The sequence below is a fragment of the Scleropages formosus genome, chromosome 8 (assembly GCF_900964775.1).
Source record: "Scleropages formosus chromosome 8, fSclFor1.1, whole genome shotgun sequence".
Lineage (NCBI taxonomy): Eukaryota > Metazoa > Chordata > Actinopteri > Osteoglossiformes > Osteoglossidae > Scleropages > Scleropages formosus.
Window position 1 is genome coordinate 30,320,393 of NC_041813.1, and position 16,116 is coordinate 30,336,508.

Sequence of the window (16,116 nt, forward strand, 5' to 3'; positions counted from 1 at the left end):
TTAGCGAGGGAATACCTGAACGGTCCGTAGGGGGCGCTGTCGCTGAAGCCCCGAGTTCAAAAACAGCCCGCTGTTCCCCTCACTCAGCAGGCACACCGAACTGACCAACCCCGTGCCAATTTCAGTCCCTCGACTCAGGTGGACCACGTAGGGATTCTGGAATTTTCCATGACTATTAACTTATTTGACCTCCTAGTGTCGTCGGGGCTGCGAAAGCCTGATAAACTCGCCGCTGGTTATTCGCTGTCCTGATACGTGCTTTTCCACTGATCCGTCCTGCCATTATTAACAGCACTTATTAATCAGGCCGGGCCAGCGGGTGGCGTAGCGGTTACAGCCTGTCCCCTTTGGACACAGAGGTTGACAGTTTGAATCCCACCTCCTGCTCTAGTATCCTTGAGCAAGGTATTTACCCGAAATTGCTCCAGTAAAGATCACCCAGCTGTATAAATGGATAAATCACTGTAATATGCTTTGGAGAAAAGCATCAGTCAAATGATGAAATCTAACCGCGGTGGACGTTTCATCTTTCCAGAGTCATGAACTGAGACGCAATGCATTGTGGGAACGGTGTACCCACACTCTCAGCTGCGTTCTCACACAACGTGGGCTCCCTTGCACACCAATGTGTTTGCGACTCATACTGAATGAATAACAAAGTACAAGCCAACTATTATTTTTAAAAATCAGTTTACATATAAATTTAATTCTGTAACACCTTGATAAAATGAGTCACAACTTTTCCCTTATGATATCAGGCATTATTTGGTGCGAGTTCAGCATGAACTTCGGATGGGCTCGGAATTAACTGAAGAAGTCATTTCTTCATCGGCTTCTGCTACATTCGCTCCATTTCCAGGATAGAATTCGGATCAGTTAAGGGGGATAAGGGTACCTCTATGTATCTAAGCCCGGCGCAAATTTGTGCTGCCAGGGTGTGTTCTCATCGGTGTGCCGCCCCCTCCTCCCACGGGGTTTAAATAAATAAATAAATAAATAAATAACTAACAGTACAGGGATATTCAATTAGAGGCGGCTCAGAGCGACCCATTAAAACCACCGCAGCGAAATGAGCGAGAACCACATCCCATTTGCTTTCATGTACTCACCTGCAGGCCCTCCTCACACCATCCGAAGGGACGCAACACCACTAACACCATATGCAGGGTTCGTCTCCGGTCGTGCGGCACGCCTGGCGACGGAGCGCGTCCGCCCGGCGCCGCTAAAGCCGAAGGCCACGTTCTTCCCCGATGCGGTTTTGTCCTCCATCTGGAGATTTCGTCCCAGAAGCTCGGGGTTCCAGAGCTCTCTTTTCTCCTCGTTAATTAATCAGAGAGACGCACGTGCCGGATGCGCGCGGCATCTTCGCCGCTCGCTTTTTCCACTCCGCCGGCTGTTGCAGCGCCGAGCCGTTTGCACCATCTGCCTCGTGGCTTATGTACATGTTGAGATCAGTTGCAAACGAAGAGGGGCCACGAAGATCCCCACGCTCATACGTGGATGGGGGCCAAACGTTTGCACGGGGATCCATGGGAGGTGGGGTTTGCAGATGGGCAACACAACAACGTAATGGCAGCTTCTAACTTGGAAAATGACTTTATTAAGCCTACAAATGTTGAGCATAAAACTGAAACACACTGTAGACCGACTCACTAAACGAATAACTATAACATGACAAAAACCAACTCCACCAGGAGGCCCCGGACCGGCCCTGGACCACTCTTCCCATACCTCCTCTATCGACTTCTGCCAGCTGCCCTCATTTACCCCTGGAGGTGTAATCAGGGTAACAAGATTCCAGCCAGGATCCATTACCTGATCCACTGGTATGTGTTGGGCTGGTAAATGAGTTGCCACGGCAACAAGTAGTTGATGAACCGGTGCCCTGCGAGATGAGTCCACCTCCAGTCAGCTCACAATGCTGCGTGTAACTCATATATGTTCTGTTGGGTTGTGTGTTTGTACAGTTGGACCCGTGAGGAGTGTCTCTTATGAAAGGCATTCCTTTCATTCCCGTTTGGGGCACATCAAATACGGAGCCGCAGGTGTCTAACAATTGTCCGATTCTGCCTTCCTGCCGTAATACCCCTGACCAGGGTACTTACCCTGGGTTAATGCAGTAAAACTATCCGGCTGTGTACATGGAGAAATGGTCGAAAGTAGTTCAGTTTCAAGCTGCAAGTCACACTGGAGAAAAGCGTCAGACACCTGAAGAGGTCATGAAAATATTTTCCGCTAAATTATGTGTCTGCATTTCTCAGTTTAGAAAAACAATGGGGTCTTGTCCCCTTTACCAGTGTTCACACTGGATTACACTAGTAAAATATCAAACTGCAGAAATGGATGGCAGCGTAAGGTGGTTGAGTAAAAGTGCAGTGCCGATATGAAGTGGCACATTAATGTGTGGTAACACATTGCATTCATTAATTTACAGTAACCTCCCTCTAAAGCCGTTTACAACGATTTACCCGTCTACTGTGACTCCCGTGTCATCGGTGCAGCTAACGTGCCGGGTTTTTGATTTCCCGCGGCGCGACTGGTTGGGCCACCGCGGCGTCGACGCACCCTTGGGCAGATATCAGAGCCTCTGCGAGTGTCATCTTCTGCTGTCTGCCTCTGTCCACAGGTGTACCTATCAAAAACGTGGTAACCCAGCTGTTGGTCATCCAGACACCAGGAAGTGTGCAGAGGAAGCCCTAGGGAGCTCAGTGGTGAAGGTGTTGTGGGAAATTTCAGTGCACAGCCAGACCTGGGACAACTGGTACCGCAGTGGTTTGAGCTGCTTCTTTTGGATCTAACGGTCGCAGGTTCGATCGCCACCTCCAGCTGTAGGACCCTTGAGCAAGGTACTTACCCTAAAAATTGCTCCAGTAAAAATTACCCAGCTGTATAAATGGGTGAATAATTGTAACCTCAACCTTGTAAGTCGCTTTGGAGAAAAGCATCAGCTAAGTGAATAAATTTAAACCTAACTGCTCAGCCAACACTCTGCACTCATGGTTTGCGATCTCAGCCACCTGCTATAATACCCAGAATCCTGTGTGGCCGAGAAGTTGCTTACAGCAAAATTGCTGCCGTGTTCAAGGTGCTGAACTACAGGCCTGTTTGTTCTCTAATTCCACCGATGAGTGTCAACATGATGATGATGATGATGATGGCCCAACAATCTGTTGGATTTACAGCACCAGATCTTGATCGCTGTGATAAGCATCGGAAAGGGAAAACAGCATGTTTAAATGTACCTAAAAATAATGATGGCCCCCACCCACCCACCCCTAACCTTATCTCTCCTTCCACTCCCCCTTAAAGATCAGCTACCCGCAATCCCATTTGCCAGTTGCTAGGGAACAGAGTCCTGTTCTATAAGTCTGCGTTTACGCCATCTCCACTGATGTGGCACTTATGTAGAGGCAGCTTGAGGAAATGAATTCATCAAAACAAGCAATTAAGGACGGCGGAGTCTGTAATCCGGTGCCCGTGGTTCAGAGAGACTTGGGAACGGAACCCTGGTTTTCTTCAGAAAGTTTCAAGCCGCCGCTCGGCTGCCCTCTTCCCAAGGCTGCGAGCGAGAGGGACGCGGACGGACCTCGCTGCTGGGTGCTCTAAAAATAAACTGCACGCAAAATCTTCGGCACGTGTTCGAATGACACCTCCGGTGTTGGAGGAGACAGGGAGAATACATAATAAATACATACATAAAGAAAGAAGGAAATAAACAGTGTGCAGGAGAAGGAAATGGCCACCAGGTGTCACTCACCTGTCCCACCTGTGACCTCGTGGGGTGTGACACGGGCCTTCCGCACCACCCAGGCTCTACACCACATTACAGCAATAAGGTGACGATAATACTCATAATGAAAGAGTGGGGAAGCCGAATGCCGAACCTGTGCGAGAGACGGGGTCAGGTTTGGTTGCCAAGGTTACGGCTGACTGGCATCCTGCACGACGCACAGCCACGGACAGAAGATGAGATTTGTGCTTTAATTAACAGGGGAGTGGATATGAATGACAACAGGTTGGGAGAAAAGCGCACGCCGTCTGACCCGGGGTGGCCGTCCCTTTCACCCATCTGAAACGCTGAACAAAGGGTTCACGACCCATCCGTCCTCGAGCAGCTTTTCGTGGACACGGGATTAAACCAAATTAATTCTTCAGGTGTCAGAATGGAGAAACAGCCCGAGGTCTCGCTAATGTGACCCCCACCGCAGTACAGATTCCAACACAAGTGTCGGTGTCGTGTTTAACACGTGGCCTTTGTGACCCCGCGGTCATCAGTTTAAATCCCAGAAGCTGCCCTGCTGTAGCCTCGTTGAGCTGCGCGCTTAACCACATGTATAATTCCGCCGATTTGGACAGAAAATCCCATTTTAAATAAAAAATAATGTGAAAACAAATTTAATAAAGGTTGTTCTCGATTTACGACAGGGTTCCGTTCCAATAACCTTACGGTAAGTCTTCATCCTAAATCAAAAATCCCCTTATATTAGATCATCTAAACCATAAGGATATATAAAGAAATAACATATGAACGCTGCGCTGTATGATAAGGCTTCGTTGGGTTTTTTCACTAATTTCACACATTATTCATGTTAAAATAATACTAATATAGAACAATATTCACATACAGTACAGTATCATTTTTTATGCCGCACCATTATTTGCGCTTCATTTCCGAATATATGGTCTTTCCAGTTTTCTTTTCTGCATGACCAGAAAACACTTTTTCCCATTCACTCGCCTTTCTAAATAAAAAGCAACCTGAAGGGAATCGAGAAAAGCTTCACGAACAAAGTGCAGTGCATCCTAAACCGAGGACCACCTGTGACCCCTGGCTGCAGGGCATCTGGCAGAGTTTAGTCCCACCACTAGGGGGTGCTGTGTGTCAGAGCAATTCTGCTCTATTCGTCGCTGTATTTTCTTTCTGCTGCTTCGCATACAAACTTGAACAAAGGTGTCCTTCACCTGATTATTTGCTGCTTAAATAATCCCAAGTAACTAACTTAACTGGTTTCACAGTAGAATCCAGCTGTCCAGACAATGTCTTTTTACCAAATGATCAACGGGGAATCAGCAAGGCTGCTTCTGATTGGCCTGCATGGTTCTGATTTGCATCGAAGTCTTTTCTCATTGGCTGTTGTGACACCCACTGCTCGGGGAAGGAGATTTCTAACAGAGGCTCACTGTCGGTCGGGCCTGTGACTTACCCAAAATTCTTTTGAGAATACACCCATTTGCATGGCGGAAAGCATCTCTTGGCACAAGATGTCTTTTTTTGTTCCATTTAATTGATCCATCATTAATAGGCACTTGTCCAGTGCAGGGTCACGGAGGTCTGGAGACTATCCCACAAGAACTGGAAATGAGGCAGGGTACACCCTGGACAGGACGCCCGTCAATCACAGAGCAATCACCCGCACTTACACACACACCGGGCAATTTACAGTCGCCACTGAACCTGAAGCATGAATTTTTGGATTGTGGGAGGAAACCAGAGCCCCTGGCGTAAACCAATTCCAAGTTCCACAGACCGATCCGGATTCAAACTCAGCCCCTCACCTCAGTCCGAGAGTGCGGAGTCACCGATGCAAACTGCTGCACCCCAAAGTGCTGTTACAACTAGAGGCAACCGCATCTCTTTAAAAGTATACTATTCTTCCGTTCCATTCTATTCTTTCGTGAAATCAAGTCCTCCTGCCTCCGTTCACTGGGGCTTTATGGAAAGATCCACATCTTGTCCCTGGGGCCCACATTAGGACTTTATTCCTTCATAGCCATAAATAACACACATTTGTCAATTACAATATGCATTCAGTAGCGAATCTGTCCTCTTTTCCAGCCTCCCACTGGAGAAGAAAACGGGGTGTTAAACGTCGTCTTAGGTGGCTTCCAGCTCTTGGTCAGAGCTGCTGCTGCTCCACGTTGTTGCTCTTGGCGGCGTGCGGGAGAGCGAGGCTGCAGCCACTCAAATCTCCTCCTTCAAAACACTACCGCCTGGTATGTGGAACCATGATTTACCATGTTTTTTTCTCGGGTCTGCTTGCGTTCAGCCACCAGGTGGCGCCCCGTCGGTCGCAAAATGCCACAGCACAGGTTTGACGAGTGACCTGTGACCTTTCCCACGAGGCCTCTTGCTTTTCGCCATCCTGCGCCACATAAGAGTTGGTGGAAGAGAACTCGCCATCCAATCTCGATCACAGCGCAGGAGATTGACAGCGGCGCCGCGATCCGCTGGAGGTGGAAAACCGGGCAAGAAACAAACGCCGGGGGGGTGGAGGGAAGATGAACGGCGCAACGGCGGGGAATCATTTCCCTGGCTGTAATGAAAAGCCTTTTTGGAAAGATGCTGAGGAGCACATTTTCAAGCGAGAGGCCTCCTCTGTCTTGCTGCCAGTGCCAGGCCCTGGGGATGAGGCAGAGAGCGCCATCTAGAGGACAGCATGTGCCAGCGCCACCGCAAACTAAACTGACGCTTAGCTGAAACTTCTTCAGCAAAGAGACAGATAATAAGATACAATTATTATTATGTCCAAAGCACTTTAGTTCTAACAGATACGCTTCCTTCAGTGATACAGTTCTATATATCAGCGAGGGATCAATCTATGGTAGCAGGACAACAGAGCAAGCGACAGCTGGAGCAAACCTCACAAAGCTTCGCAAGTACAGCACGCTTTCCCGTCTTTTCTAGGCTGTTCTGCCGGAAGGAGATGAGGTCTAGAGCTGGACTAAACCTCACTTAGTGGAAAATCCTGAATGGAGGACTAAGCGCGGAGCCCCCCAGGCCTTTCAGCAGCGCCCAAACTTGTTCAGATTATATTTTGCAGCTTCCCAGTGCTCTGATGCTTGTAAACTTCAATTAAACGTCTGGGGGGCGTATTTCGGGGGAGAAGTCCATTCATTTTAAGTAGCAATTTCTGACTTTGAGGTGGTGCAGGGGGGAGGACAGCACCGGTGGTCAATGTCCGGAGCACAACTGTGACCGGTCATCTTCACAAGTGGCAGCTCTCACCACGCCGCCACCTTGTGGCCAAAGGGAGAATGACAGTTACACACATGTGATACTTGGACACAATAAAATGGGTAGAATGAGGTCATCTTGCCTGCAGAGACACTTTAAACACTTGACAGTTCATCAGTTGGACGGGAGCGGCTTGTGAGGCCAAAGGTGTTTTCTCTGCTCTCCAACAGTGCATGACCGTTACACACACACACACACACACACACACACACACACACACACACACACACACACACACACTCTAAAGGCAATTTAGTGCCAGCAGTCCAGCTGAAACGCTGCTCATGACACCTCCAGTGTAGAGTGTAGCTCTCATTGCCGTACACTATATGAGCAGGAGACTTACAAATACCACTGTATTGTACCGTTTTTATAAAGCCAACATATATTTTTATTAATTTCATATACAAAAAAATTCAGACAAACTTACAGGTGCATATCTGAAATGGACTTCACAGGGATTTACATGTGATGGCCCCTCCCACCCATCAGGCAGCTCCCGTCCTCTGCCTGCGAGAGGCGCTCCATTGAGAGCAGCCACCGCACCGGAGGAGCGACGGTGTACACACACATACAGACACACACACGTACGTTCTCTTATTACTTATCACCACTTCCTCCTTTATTTTCACGTTCCAGTTCTTTCCATCCTCTCCTCTCCCCCCCTCACTCTCTTCTCCGTCAAGCGATCACCTCCTGATGTCCCGCATCCCTCTGACTTGGAGTGACTGCACCACGCACGCACACGTCTCAGAAACACAGTACCAGCTCCACTCCGTGGGACCACCGCTCAGCCCCGAAACGAGGGCTGCAAGACAGGAAGACATTAAAAATCATAAAAAGATGAGGAACACAGCCGTTTATCGGTCCTGACACTTCCACAGATGCCCGTTCGCTGTAGTAGCTGGACCCCTAGTGGTCCAGAACAGTGACCACAGCGAGAGAGAAGGTATCCTTTGGACTGACGTCTTTGGCCCATCGATCTGAACTCGGTCCACAACTGTTTGAGGGCATCAGCAACCAGTAAGGCTGAGATCTATCCATACGAGGAATGACAGCAATGCCTTTGGGGCGCGGGGGTGTGGGGTGGGTCATCACAAGGTTTTCACCGATTTCAAGAAGCGCATCAGACTGGCATTAAGAAGAGAGGCTGGTTTCACAAGACCAGGCACTGGGAGAGAAATGTTACACATCGTGAGGAACGCAGAGACGTGAACCGTTGGACCGTGTCTGTCCTACAGCCATCTTGTGCAAGAGGAGGAATGTGGCGAGCTTGAGACGTGAGAAAAGACGCATCTCGGGTGTCTCTGCTGCCTTCCGGCGCTGGACACTTTCTCAACACGCGACACAGGAAAGTGCTCAGTGCGTCTCGGCGGAAAGCTTTGGTCTGTTGGGGGGGGGTCGATCAGCAGGGTGTTCACGCCTTACAGATTCTCCGGAGCCGGAGAACGTGTTGGATACGTGTCGCCCGTTAGCCCGCAGGTGCCACCGAGCCACCAAGACCGTGAGTTCACACCTGACGTGAGGAGTAAAACACAATACCATCAACGTCCTAAGAAATAACACTGGAAGTTTTTTCTTTTTTTTTCTCTCTTTTTTTTTTTTTTTTTTTTTTAAAAACCTATGTACTCAAATGGAGTTGGAAAGAACAAGAAGAAAAAGTGTTTGGAGAAGAACCCATTTGTGCAGTGTTTTGGGAGACAGCTGTTGGTCGCTATGGAAACTTCTAGAAAAGGAATGTCTCAAGAGGGCTGTCTGATTGTTCTGCTCCGGATGGGCTTGCTGGAGAGGGCTCTAGACTGCTCAGGGACGTGGGGGCATCTACACGTGACTGGGGTCCGCCATGCTCAGCACAGCCCTGCGACGACTCCAAAGTTTGCAAAACAACTAATGAAAACGTCCAAAATCGGCAAAGTCCGTCCGTCTGTCTGTCTGTCCGTCCGTCCATCTGTGCAGCGTTTCTGCACTCCCCGCCGCTACTCAGGCTGCTCGTTCAGCTCCATGTCGGACACCAGGATGTTCTTCTCGGCCTGCTCCGAGGGACTGGCGCTGGTGCGGCTGTATCGCGCCCCCTCGTAGGAGCCTCGTGAGGCGCCCGCCCGCCGCCGGTACACGTAGATTATGCCCACAGTGAGCAGGACGAGCACCAGTGCCGTCACCAGGACGAGCACCAGCGTGGGGAGGTGGTCCGATTCCGCTGCTCCGACACGAGACCAAAGAAAGTTTAAAAAAAAAAAAGGTGTCAGAGAAAGAAAAAGATGGGATAGCAGGGGGCGAGAGAGAGCGAGAGAGAATCGTGAATTCAGAGCAACTGCAGTCGTTCTCCATCGTCATAATCATCGCTGTCTCCTTGAAGCCCATGTCAAGTTCTCCTTCTCCAGTCAAAACCAAAGAGAAAAGTAAGAGCAGTACTTACACACAAGAGGTGATGTTTCAGCACCTGGAGAAGTACAACAGATAAAGCGTGAGAAAATCTCCGTTCCATATTGGACACGAAATTCATTTACTGAAGCTGTAACAAAACGTTATTACCCCCATATTTCACTGTGCTCACATACCTCTCTTCTCTCAGAACTTCCTTTTACTTATACCCCTTTAGCTGATGCTTTCATGCAAAGCTACTTAAAATTAATTACCCATTTATACAGCAGGGTAATTTTTACTGGAGCAATTCAGAGTAAGTACCTTGCTCAAGGGTACTACAGCAGGAGGTGGCATTTAAACCCGGGTATCTGTTCTTAGCTCAGCAGGGAGATCGCTCTCAGCCGGTCTGTAACTTGAGGCACCCATTCAGGGCTCTCCCAAGCAATGTGATGACATTTCTTCCTGTCTTAGCGAACGGGCACTCACCCCGGGGCCGCTTGCAGATGATGCCATGGGTGCGGTTCCGGCACGAGCCCGGCTTCCACAGCCCCGTGTTGCTCTGGATCCAGAAGCACGACTTGGCTGACAACATGCTCAGATTGGCGTCCCGCCCCTCCCAGTTGCTGTACTCTATTTCTGCGTTGTCTGGCCATGTGAGGCTGCCCCCTGCAGGCCACAATGAAAGGGGCCAAAGGCAGACTGAGCACTCGTAGCGGGGAGGCGCTACAGGAACCATCCTTCCACTTAGCCAGCGCTCCCGTTGGAGCCGCTTACCCTTGGGGTTGACGGACATGCCGAGCCATGCTCCGTGCGCCTGCTCCTGGTACGCCTGAATGTGCTCCCACACGAAGCCGTTCTCCGTCTCGTCCAGGATGGAGAGCAGCTGGGCGCCAGCTGCGAGGGAACAGGGCAAGAAGGTGGACCCAATTGGGGGCCATCAGCAGCGAACATGTAGAAATGTAGCTGAGGGACCAAGGGGGTGCGAGTGGGGGACGGCCCACTGCTGCGCTCACCGCTTTTGCAGGAGTCCTGCGCCTCCTGGTGGAATTTGAGCTGCTCCAGGTTGAAGGAGTAACAGTTGTTGCGGAAGGGGACCCAGCCCCAGTTGCCCACCGCCTGAGGACACTTGCCGGGAAAGCTCCACTGATGTTCGCGAGACGTCCCTGCAGGAAGAAGCAACCGTGTGAGACGCTCGGACACACACACACACACACACACACACACACACACACACACACACACACACACACACACACACGCTCCACCGGGGAAGGAGAGGTGAATACGGTTACCTGCGTTCAGCTGGCAGATGGCCGAGTCCACCTTTGCGTCACACGAGGCCACGGCCCACTGGCCGGGGATGGTCATGTGACCACATCCCACTAAGCTGTTAGGCACCCCATCCCTCCAGTCGCTGAAGTTGATGGGATCTTCGCCCAGCCAGGTGAAGCTCCGCCCCTGAACAATCAACAGTTAAGATGATAAGTTTCAGTCTGCAGTTCGCTCCATCAAGAACCTACTGATTTTGCAGGGACAGACAGCAGTAAGAGCCCCCCTCCCGCTCCCCCTTCCTCACCCCACTGCTGTAGAGTCCGATCCAGGCGGGGCCGCGCAGGGCGCTCAGCACCAGGGTGAGGTAGGCTGCCTGGTAGGGGTCCTGCACGGTGGCCAGGGTAGCGCCAACCGAGTCGCACACGTGCAGCGCCCCCGTCCAGTCCAGGCGTTTGTTTAGCACACGGTACGAAACCCCGGCAAACTGCAGCGGTCCCAACAGGGAGGGGGGAAGGGTGTCGGGCCCCGCAGGCACCGCAGGGTCTGGGGTCAACGCAGCGATACGCACACATTAGTGGGGTACACATTTCATACCACAGTAATGCTGACATTACTAGTACTGGCTGCTAACTATAGTAACAACAGACCTGCACGGTGGTAAAGTACAGCTCGCACTGGAACATTTACCACTATTCTTTCCACGTTTGCCACTGAGCAAACACTTGTGTCGACAGTTCTACCTTCTCATATAGTTTTTTTATTGGAGCAACTTCATACTAGATTCTTACTTTAAGTACAAGGACTTAAACTGGCAACCTTCACTTCAGAAGCCTGTGTCCTTAACCAGCTTGTTAACTGTGACACCATGACAATGGTGCATGAACTTTCAGATGCTAATGTCTTCCTTCATGTCTCACAGCAGGTCCCAGGGCTAAAGATCTGCCTCCTTTGTAGTGTGCGTGTGTGTGTGCGTGTGCGTGGGATGGATCTCTGTCACTTCCCCCACCCCACACCTTTCTGCTTCTGGCAGACAAACCCATGCTTCTCCGTCTCACACACGCGTGATGCCCACATGCCCGTGTTCTTCTCTGGGTTGCCGTGAAGCATCACCACGCAGTTCACCTGGCGGGGTGGGATGGGGGAGGGGGGGGCAGCGACATTGTCTTTACTGGATGGAGTCACCTTCCTCTTTGAGACACCCGACTGGACAACACTAACGCTGGACGAATGATTCGGTGCTGATATGTCCCCATCAGTGTCCTACAGAGCAAAGAGACGATGCACAAAGACATTGTGCGGAAGCACTCGTACCCGGGCCTTGGTGGGCAGGTCTCTGTGCGCCAGCGGCTCTCCAGGAGCCCAGTTGGTGTAGCTGAGGGGTGTGCGGTCCTGCCACTGGAAGCGGACGTCTGAGTCCGACAGCCCGATCCAGAGGTTAAAACTGATGTTGGGCAGCAGAGTAGTGAGGAAGGCTGTGGAGGAGAAGGGGGGGAGTCTATTACATCTCATGTCCCTGAGGTCACACGCACATGCACGCACAAGCACGTTTGCAGAGATATGGAGATAAAGAGGAAAGACCGTCTTCCAGGACCTAACATCCCCTATTAAAAGCAAGTGTCAAAATGTGTTTTGCGAAGCTTCTGAGATCTTGACGCAGAGTCTCTCTCCTTACTGCTGATGTGACCTGTGCTTCCATGAGCTTTGTGTGTGTGTACATAAAAGGGAGAAGGTATGCTCTGCCACCTTGCTCCAGGTGTCTCGACACCACCGCCAGCTCGGCACCGTTGGACTCGCACTGTGCCTTGGCTCCGGACCACGTGACCCTCTTGGACTCCTGGTGTCCAAACACCTTGAAACACTGTGGACGGGAAGGGAAGTGTGCTGAGTGCGTCAAGGCCGCAGCAGCGCCGCCTCCAACGACATCCTCACCCTCAGCTCACTCAGACTCGCACCTTGCTGAGGAAGGGAGCCCAGTCATCGGGACAGCCGCCATTCTTGCTAGGAGGAGCCGGGGTAAGAGGGAGGGTGCCCGTCACATTAACCCTCTTGCAGATGTACGGCAGGTCTGTGAAGCACTTCTGGTCGCCCCATTCGTCTGCGTGGGACACCAGAAACCTTAACAATGCTCTGCTGTCCTTAACTTCCAAAACTGATTTTGCATATTTACAGTTATCTGACGTTTTTCGCCAAAGAGACTTACAGTGTTAAGCTACTTACAATGATTTACATACCTGTTTATACAGCATGGTAACTTTACTGGAGCAATTTAAGTACCTAGCTCAAGGGTACTACAGCTGGTGGTGGAATCGAACTTGCGACCATTGGGTCCAAAGGCAACAGCTCTAATCACTGGGCTCCCAGCTGTCCCCATATGTACGTATTTCACACGTCACAGTTTGAGCAACAACCAAAGAAATTAACCACTAAAAAATGTGACTCACCACTAGTTACTAATCCCTACCCTCACGTACCCACCCTCGTACGCCCTTTCTACATGCTGCCCCTCCCTCCCCCCCCCCACCCTCGTAGGGTACCTCTGCTGGACGTCACATAGACACACTTGCGGTCCCGGCTGACGGGCCGAGGCCTCCCGGGGGCCCAGGAAACGTAGTTGAGCACGGAGTGGTCCGACCAGCGGAAGCGCCCATCGTTCTCATAGGTGTGCAGCCCCACCCACCAGTGCTGGCCCTCGCCCTTGGACATCTGCAGGGATTCAGAGCGGAAAAGCCATTATGCGCAGCAACACCGAGAGAAGCGGCGAAGAAAGCCGAGGTTTCCATTCGAATCAAAGGCACTTTCAAGGTGTCCTTCACACTATTCGAGTGACACAGCCACCAGGTCAGAAGGCCCGTCTCAGAGGACTCGCCCTTCTTTGTATTCATGTGAGAAGCACATAAATGTGCTGGAGGGCAAAGCACTGGGCTGCGGGTGCGAGTCGCAGTCAATGCCGCGGACCTGTGGCTGCAGCAATTGAGCTGCACCAAACGAAGAGTCAGCTGCAGTCGCAGCTCCGATCTGCTGCAACAGTTTCATTCACGTTCAAAGCGCGGTCAACCCTCCTGGCATGGGGTCCCCCGAGCTGAGGGGCCAACGAGGTCTCACCTTGCGGAGGGTTTGCGTAAGGAAGCTCTGCTCCTCGGGAGAGTGAATGGAGGCGAGGGAGGAATCGAACCAGGAGCAGATCCGCTGAGCCTGGTCCCAAGTGGAGCGGTGGTCATAGAACTTGTACTCGGCTTCTTGGAAGGGAACCCATTCCTTGAAAGAGGTCTCTGCGGACAGACGTGCGGGAAATATGCAAAGGCTCAGCACAGACACATATTCGGATAATATTTGTAACATTTCTCCGGTTTATTTTTTGTTGCAGGGGGGCGCGGTGGGGCAACGGGTTTGGCCGGGTCCTGCTACGTGGTGGGTCTGTGGTTCGAGTCCCGCTTGGGATGCCTTGTGACGAACTGGCGTGCCGTCCTAGGTGCATCCCCTCCCCCTCCAGCCTTACACCCTGTGTTGCCGGGTTAGGTTCCGGCTCGCACCAACCCGCTTGGGACAAGTGGTTTTCAGACAGTTTGTGTGTGTGTGTGTGTGTGTGTGTGTGTGTGTCTATTTTCATTGTACTATTTCCCCACTTTTCATTCAATTTTATTACTTTTTGATTTACAAGAGTGATGCAACCTGCTTTTACACGACTGGCCGAGAGGTCTCAGTAAAACGTACACAAAGAGTATAGGAATGTGGGACCAGCTTAATTTAACTCACTTTCCCAGTGTTTACAGCTGGTGTCTGGTGTTTGCTAGTGCGGAACGCTGCACATGTTTATGGGACGGGTCACAACACATTGCACTGAATAGGAGGAGTGTGTTGAAACAACACATTTCACTTCTGTCACTAATTAGTTTTATTATTTATATCGATAATATGTGATAAAACCACCAAAAGAAAATGTACAACGTCCTTTTGTTTATTAAGGTGATATCCAATATCTTTAAAGAAGATAACGTCAGTGAATCAAGGGACCTCTATATTATTAAGCTTTCATTCACTGTAGCCTAGTAGTAAAAGTGAATCTGGATTTATGAGCAAATTGTGATGAGAAGAGATTTCCTGTCATATCGTAAAACGCCGGCGTACATGAAAGACGATGATGATCAGACTCACCCTCTTCTGGTTCCTTCACAACTGTTCCTGAGAATGCAAGCAGATAAATTACAAATCAATCCATAGGTTACACAGCAAACCTCATCCTAAGAAACATATTACGACCTCTGTTACTGCAGTAATGCCCGGGTTAGGGTGGTGCTTTACCTTTCGGGACCTTACAGATCCAGTCCAGTTGCGACTCGCACTGCATGGCCAGCCACTGCATGGTCCCCAGGTCAGCCACTGCACACTGCCGGTCATTGTAGTCGTAGTAGTCGCGCCCAAAGTTGTGGTACGAGTACTGGGAGAGAGGAGGGTGTGGTGGGAAAGGTCAAGAGGGGGATGCCACCAGGTTACACCACCAGTACTTTGGTTCTCAGCCAATTCTGTGCCTCACCCCCAACCCATCGCTCCATTTCCAGCTGCCCTTGTCCACGGGGTTCCTGCGGTTCAGTCCGATCCAGAACCAGTGCTGCTCATGGTCCTCCGACTCCCTGCAGCACATGCAACATTAAAAAAGTTTAGTTTAAAAAAAAAAATGCTGAATTTAACCACGTTACTCTCAACGTATTTATTGCCTTCGTCTACAACTGCACCCAACCTCAATGCTGAATATTTTCATTGGGCAATTCAGATCTGAGGGGTTCAGGTGTACAACTGCAGGGAACTGGAAATGGAAACATACACTACGTACTTTGCACTCGTGGCAGAGGGTTGCAGAGGGGCAGTGTGCACCCACACCGAGCATCAGCCCTGGAAAGGCATGGCGAGTGATGCTGTGCGGCAAGAGTGACGCCGACACTCACCCGAAGGCCTCGTGCAGCACCTGCGAGACGAACTGCTCCTCGTCGAAGCTGCCGATGCTGAGCAGGTGGGCGCCGTACTTCCTGCAGAAGAGGTGAGCCTGCACCCAGCTGAGCTTCTGCTCCAGCTGAGAGAAGTGGAACACCTGGAGAGGGAACAGGAAGAGACACACCACCGTTCACAGGGGGCATTCATCACAGGGAAGGGCCTTGAGGGCATCAGTTTATAAAACTTTTCCTTGCTTTACAGTGTTAATTTCTTGAAAATCAGAGTTACTCAAAGTCTCATTGCAGTGAGGTTAAGGTACCATTATTTCTGTCTGGATGAAATAACATCAACTAAACTTAAATTGTTTTTTTTTTTTTTCCTGCACGACAATGATAACTCCAATGTACTTTATAGCATTTGTCGTAAAATTATTGAATTCTATCACATTATCCAAATGATTAAAGCTGGTAGCATGAATTGTGTTGGAAAGTGAAGAATTTAACCTTTGGACTCTGACTCAAAACACAAGAGAAGTGCTT

The 16,116-nt window shown here is 50.5% G+C and overlaps 1 protein-coding gene across 1 annotated transcript in view; it reads right to left on the minus strand.

Annotated features, from left to right (window-relative positions):
- Window positions 1–7,397: 7,397 nt before the first annotated feature.
- The window catches only part of mrc2 (mannose receptor, C-type 2), a 28,655-nt gene continuing 19,936 nt past the window's right edge, over window positions 7,398–16,116 (minus strand). Inside the window, exons 13-29 of the mRNA XM_029254331.1 lie at window positions 15,592–15,734; window positions 15,183–15,279; window positions 14,951–15,086; window positions 14,804–14,830; window positions 13,754–13,920; window positions 13,186–13,354; window positions 12,604–12,746; window positions 12,395–12,509; window positions 11,963–12,123; window positions 11,665–11,773; window positions 10,956–11,194; window positions 10,672–10,837; window positions 10,393–10,542; window positions 10,154–10,273; window positions 9,866–10,045; window positions 9,432–9,455; window positions 7,398–9,212 (exon numbers count right to left, since the gene is read on the minus strand). Of these exons, the coding sequence (XP_029110164.1) occupies window positions 8,992–9,212; window positions 9,432–9,455; window positions 9,866–10,045; window positions 10,154–10,273; window positions 10,393–10,542; window positions 10,672–10,837; window positions 10,956–11,194; window positions 11,665–11,773; window positions 11,963–12,123; window positions 12,395–12,509; window positions 12,604–12,746; window positions 13,186–13,354; window positions 13,754–13,920; window positions 14,804–14,830; window positions 14,951–15,086; window positions 15,183–15,279; window positions 15,592–15,734 (2,367 nt within the window). The 3' untranslated portion in view covers window positions 7,398–8,991. The remainder of the gene's footprint in view (window positions 9,213–9,431; window positions 9,456–9,865; window positions 10,046–10,153; window positions 10,274–10,392; window positions 10,543–10,671; window positions 10,838–10,955; window positions 11,195–11,664; window positions 11,774–11,962; window positions 12,124–12,394; window positions 12,510–12,603; window positions 12,747–13,185; window positions 13,355–13,753; window positions 13,921–14,803; window positions 14,831–14,950; window positions 15,087–15,182; window positions 15,280–15,591; window positions 15,735–16,116) is intronic.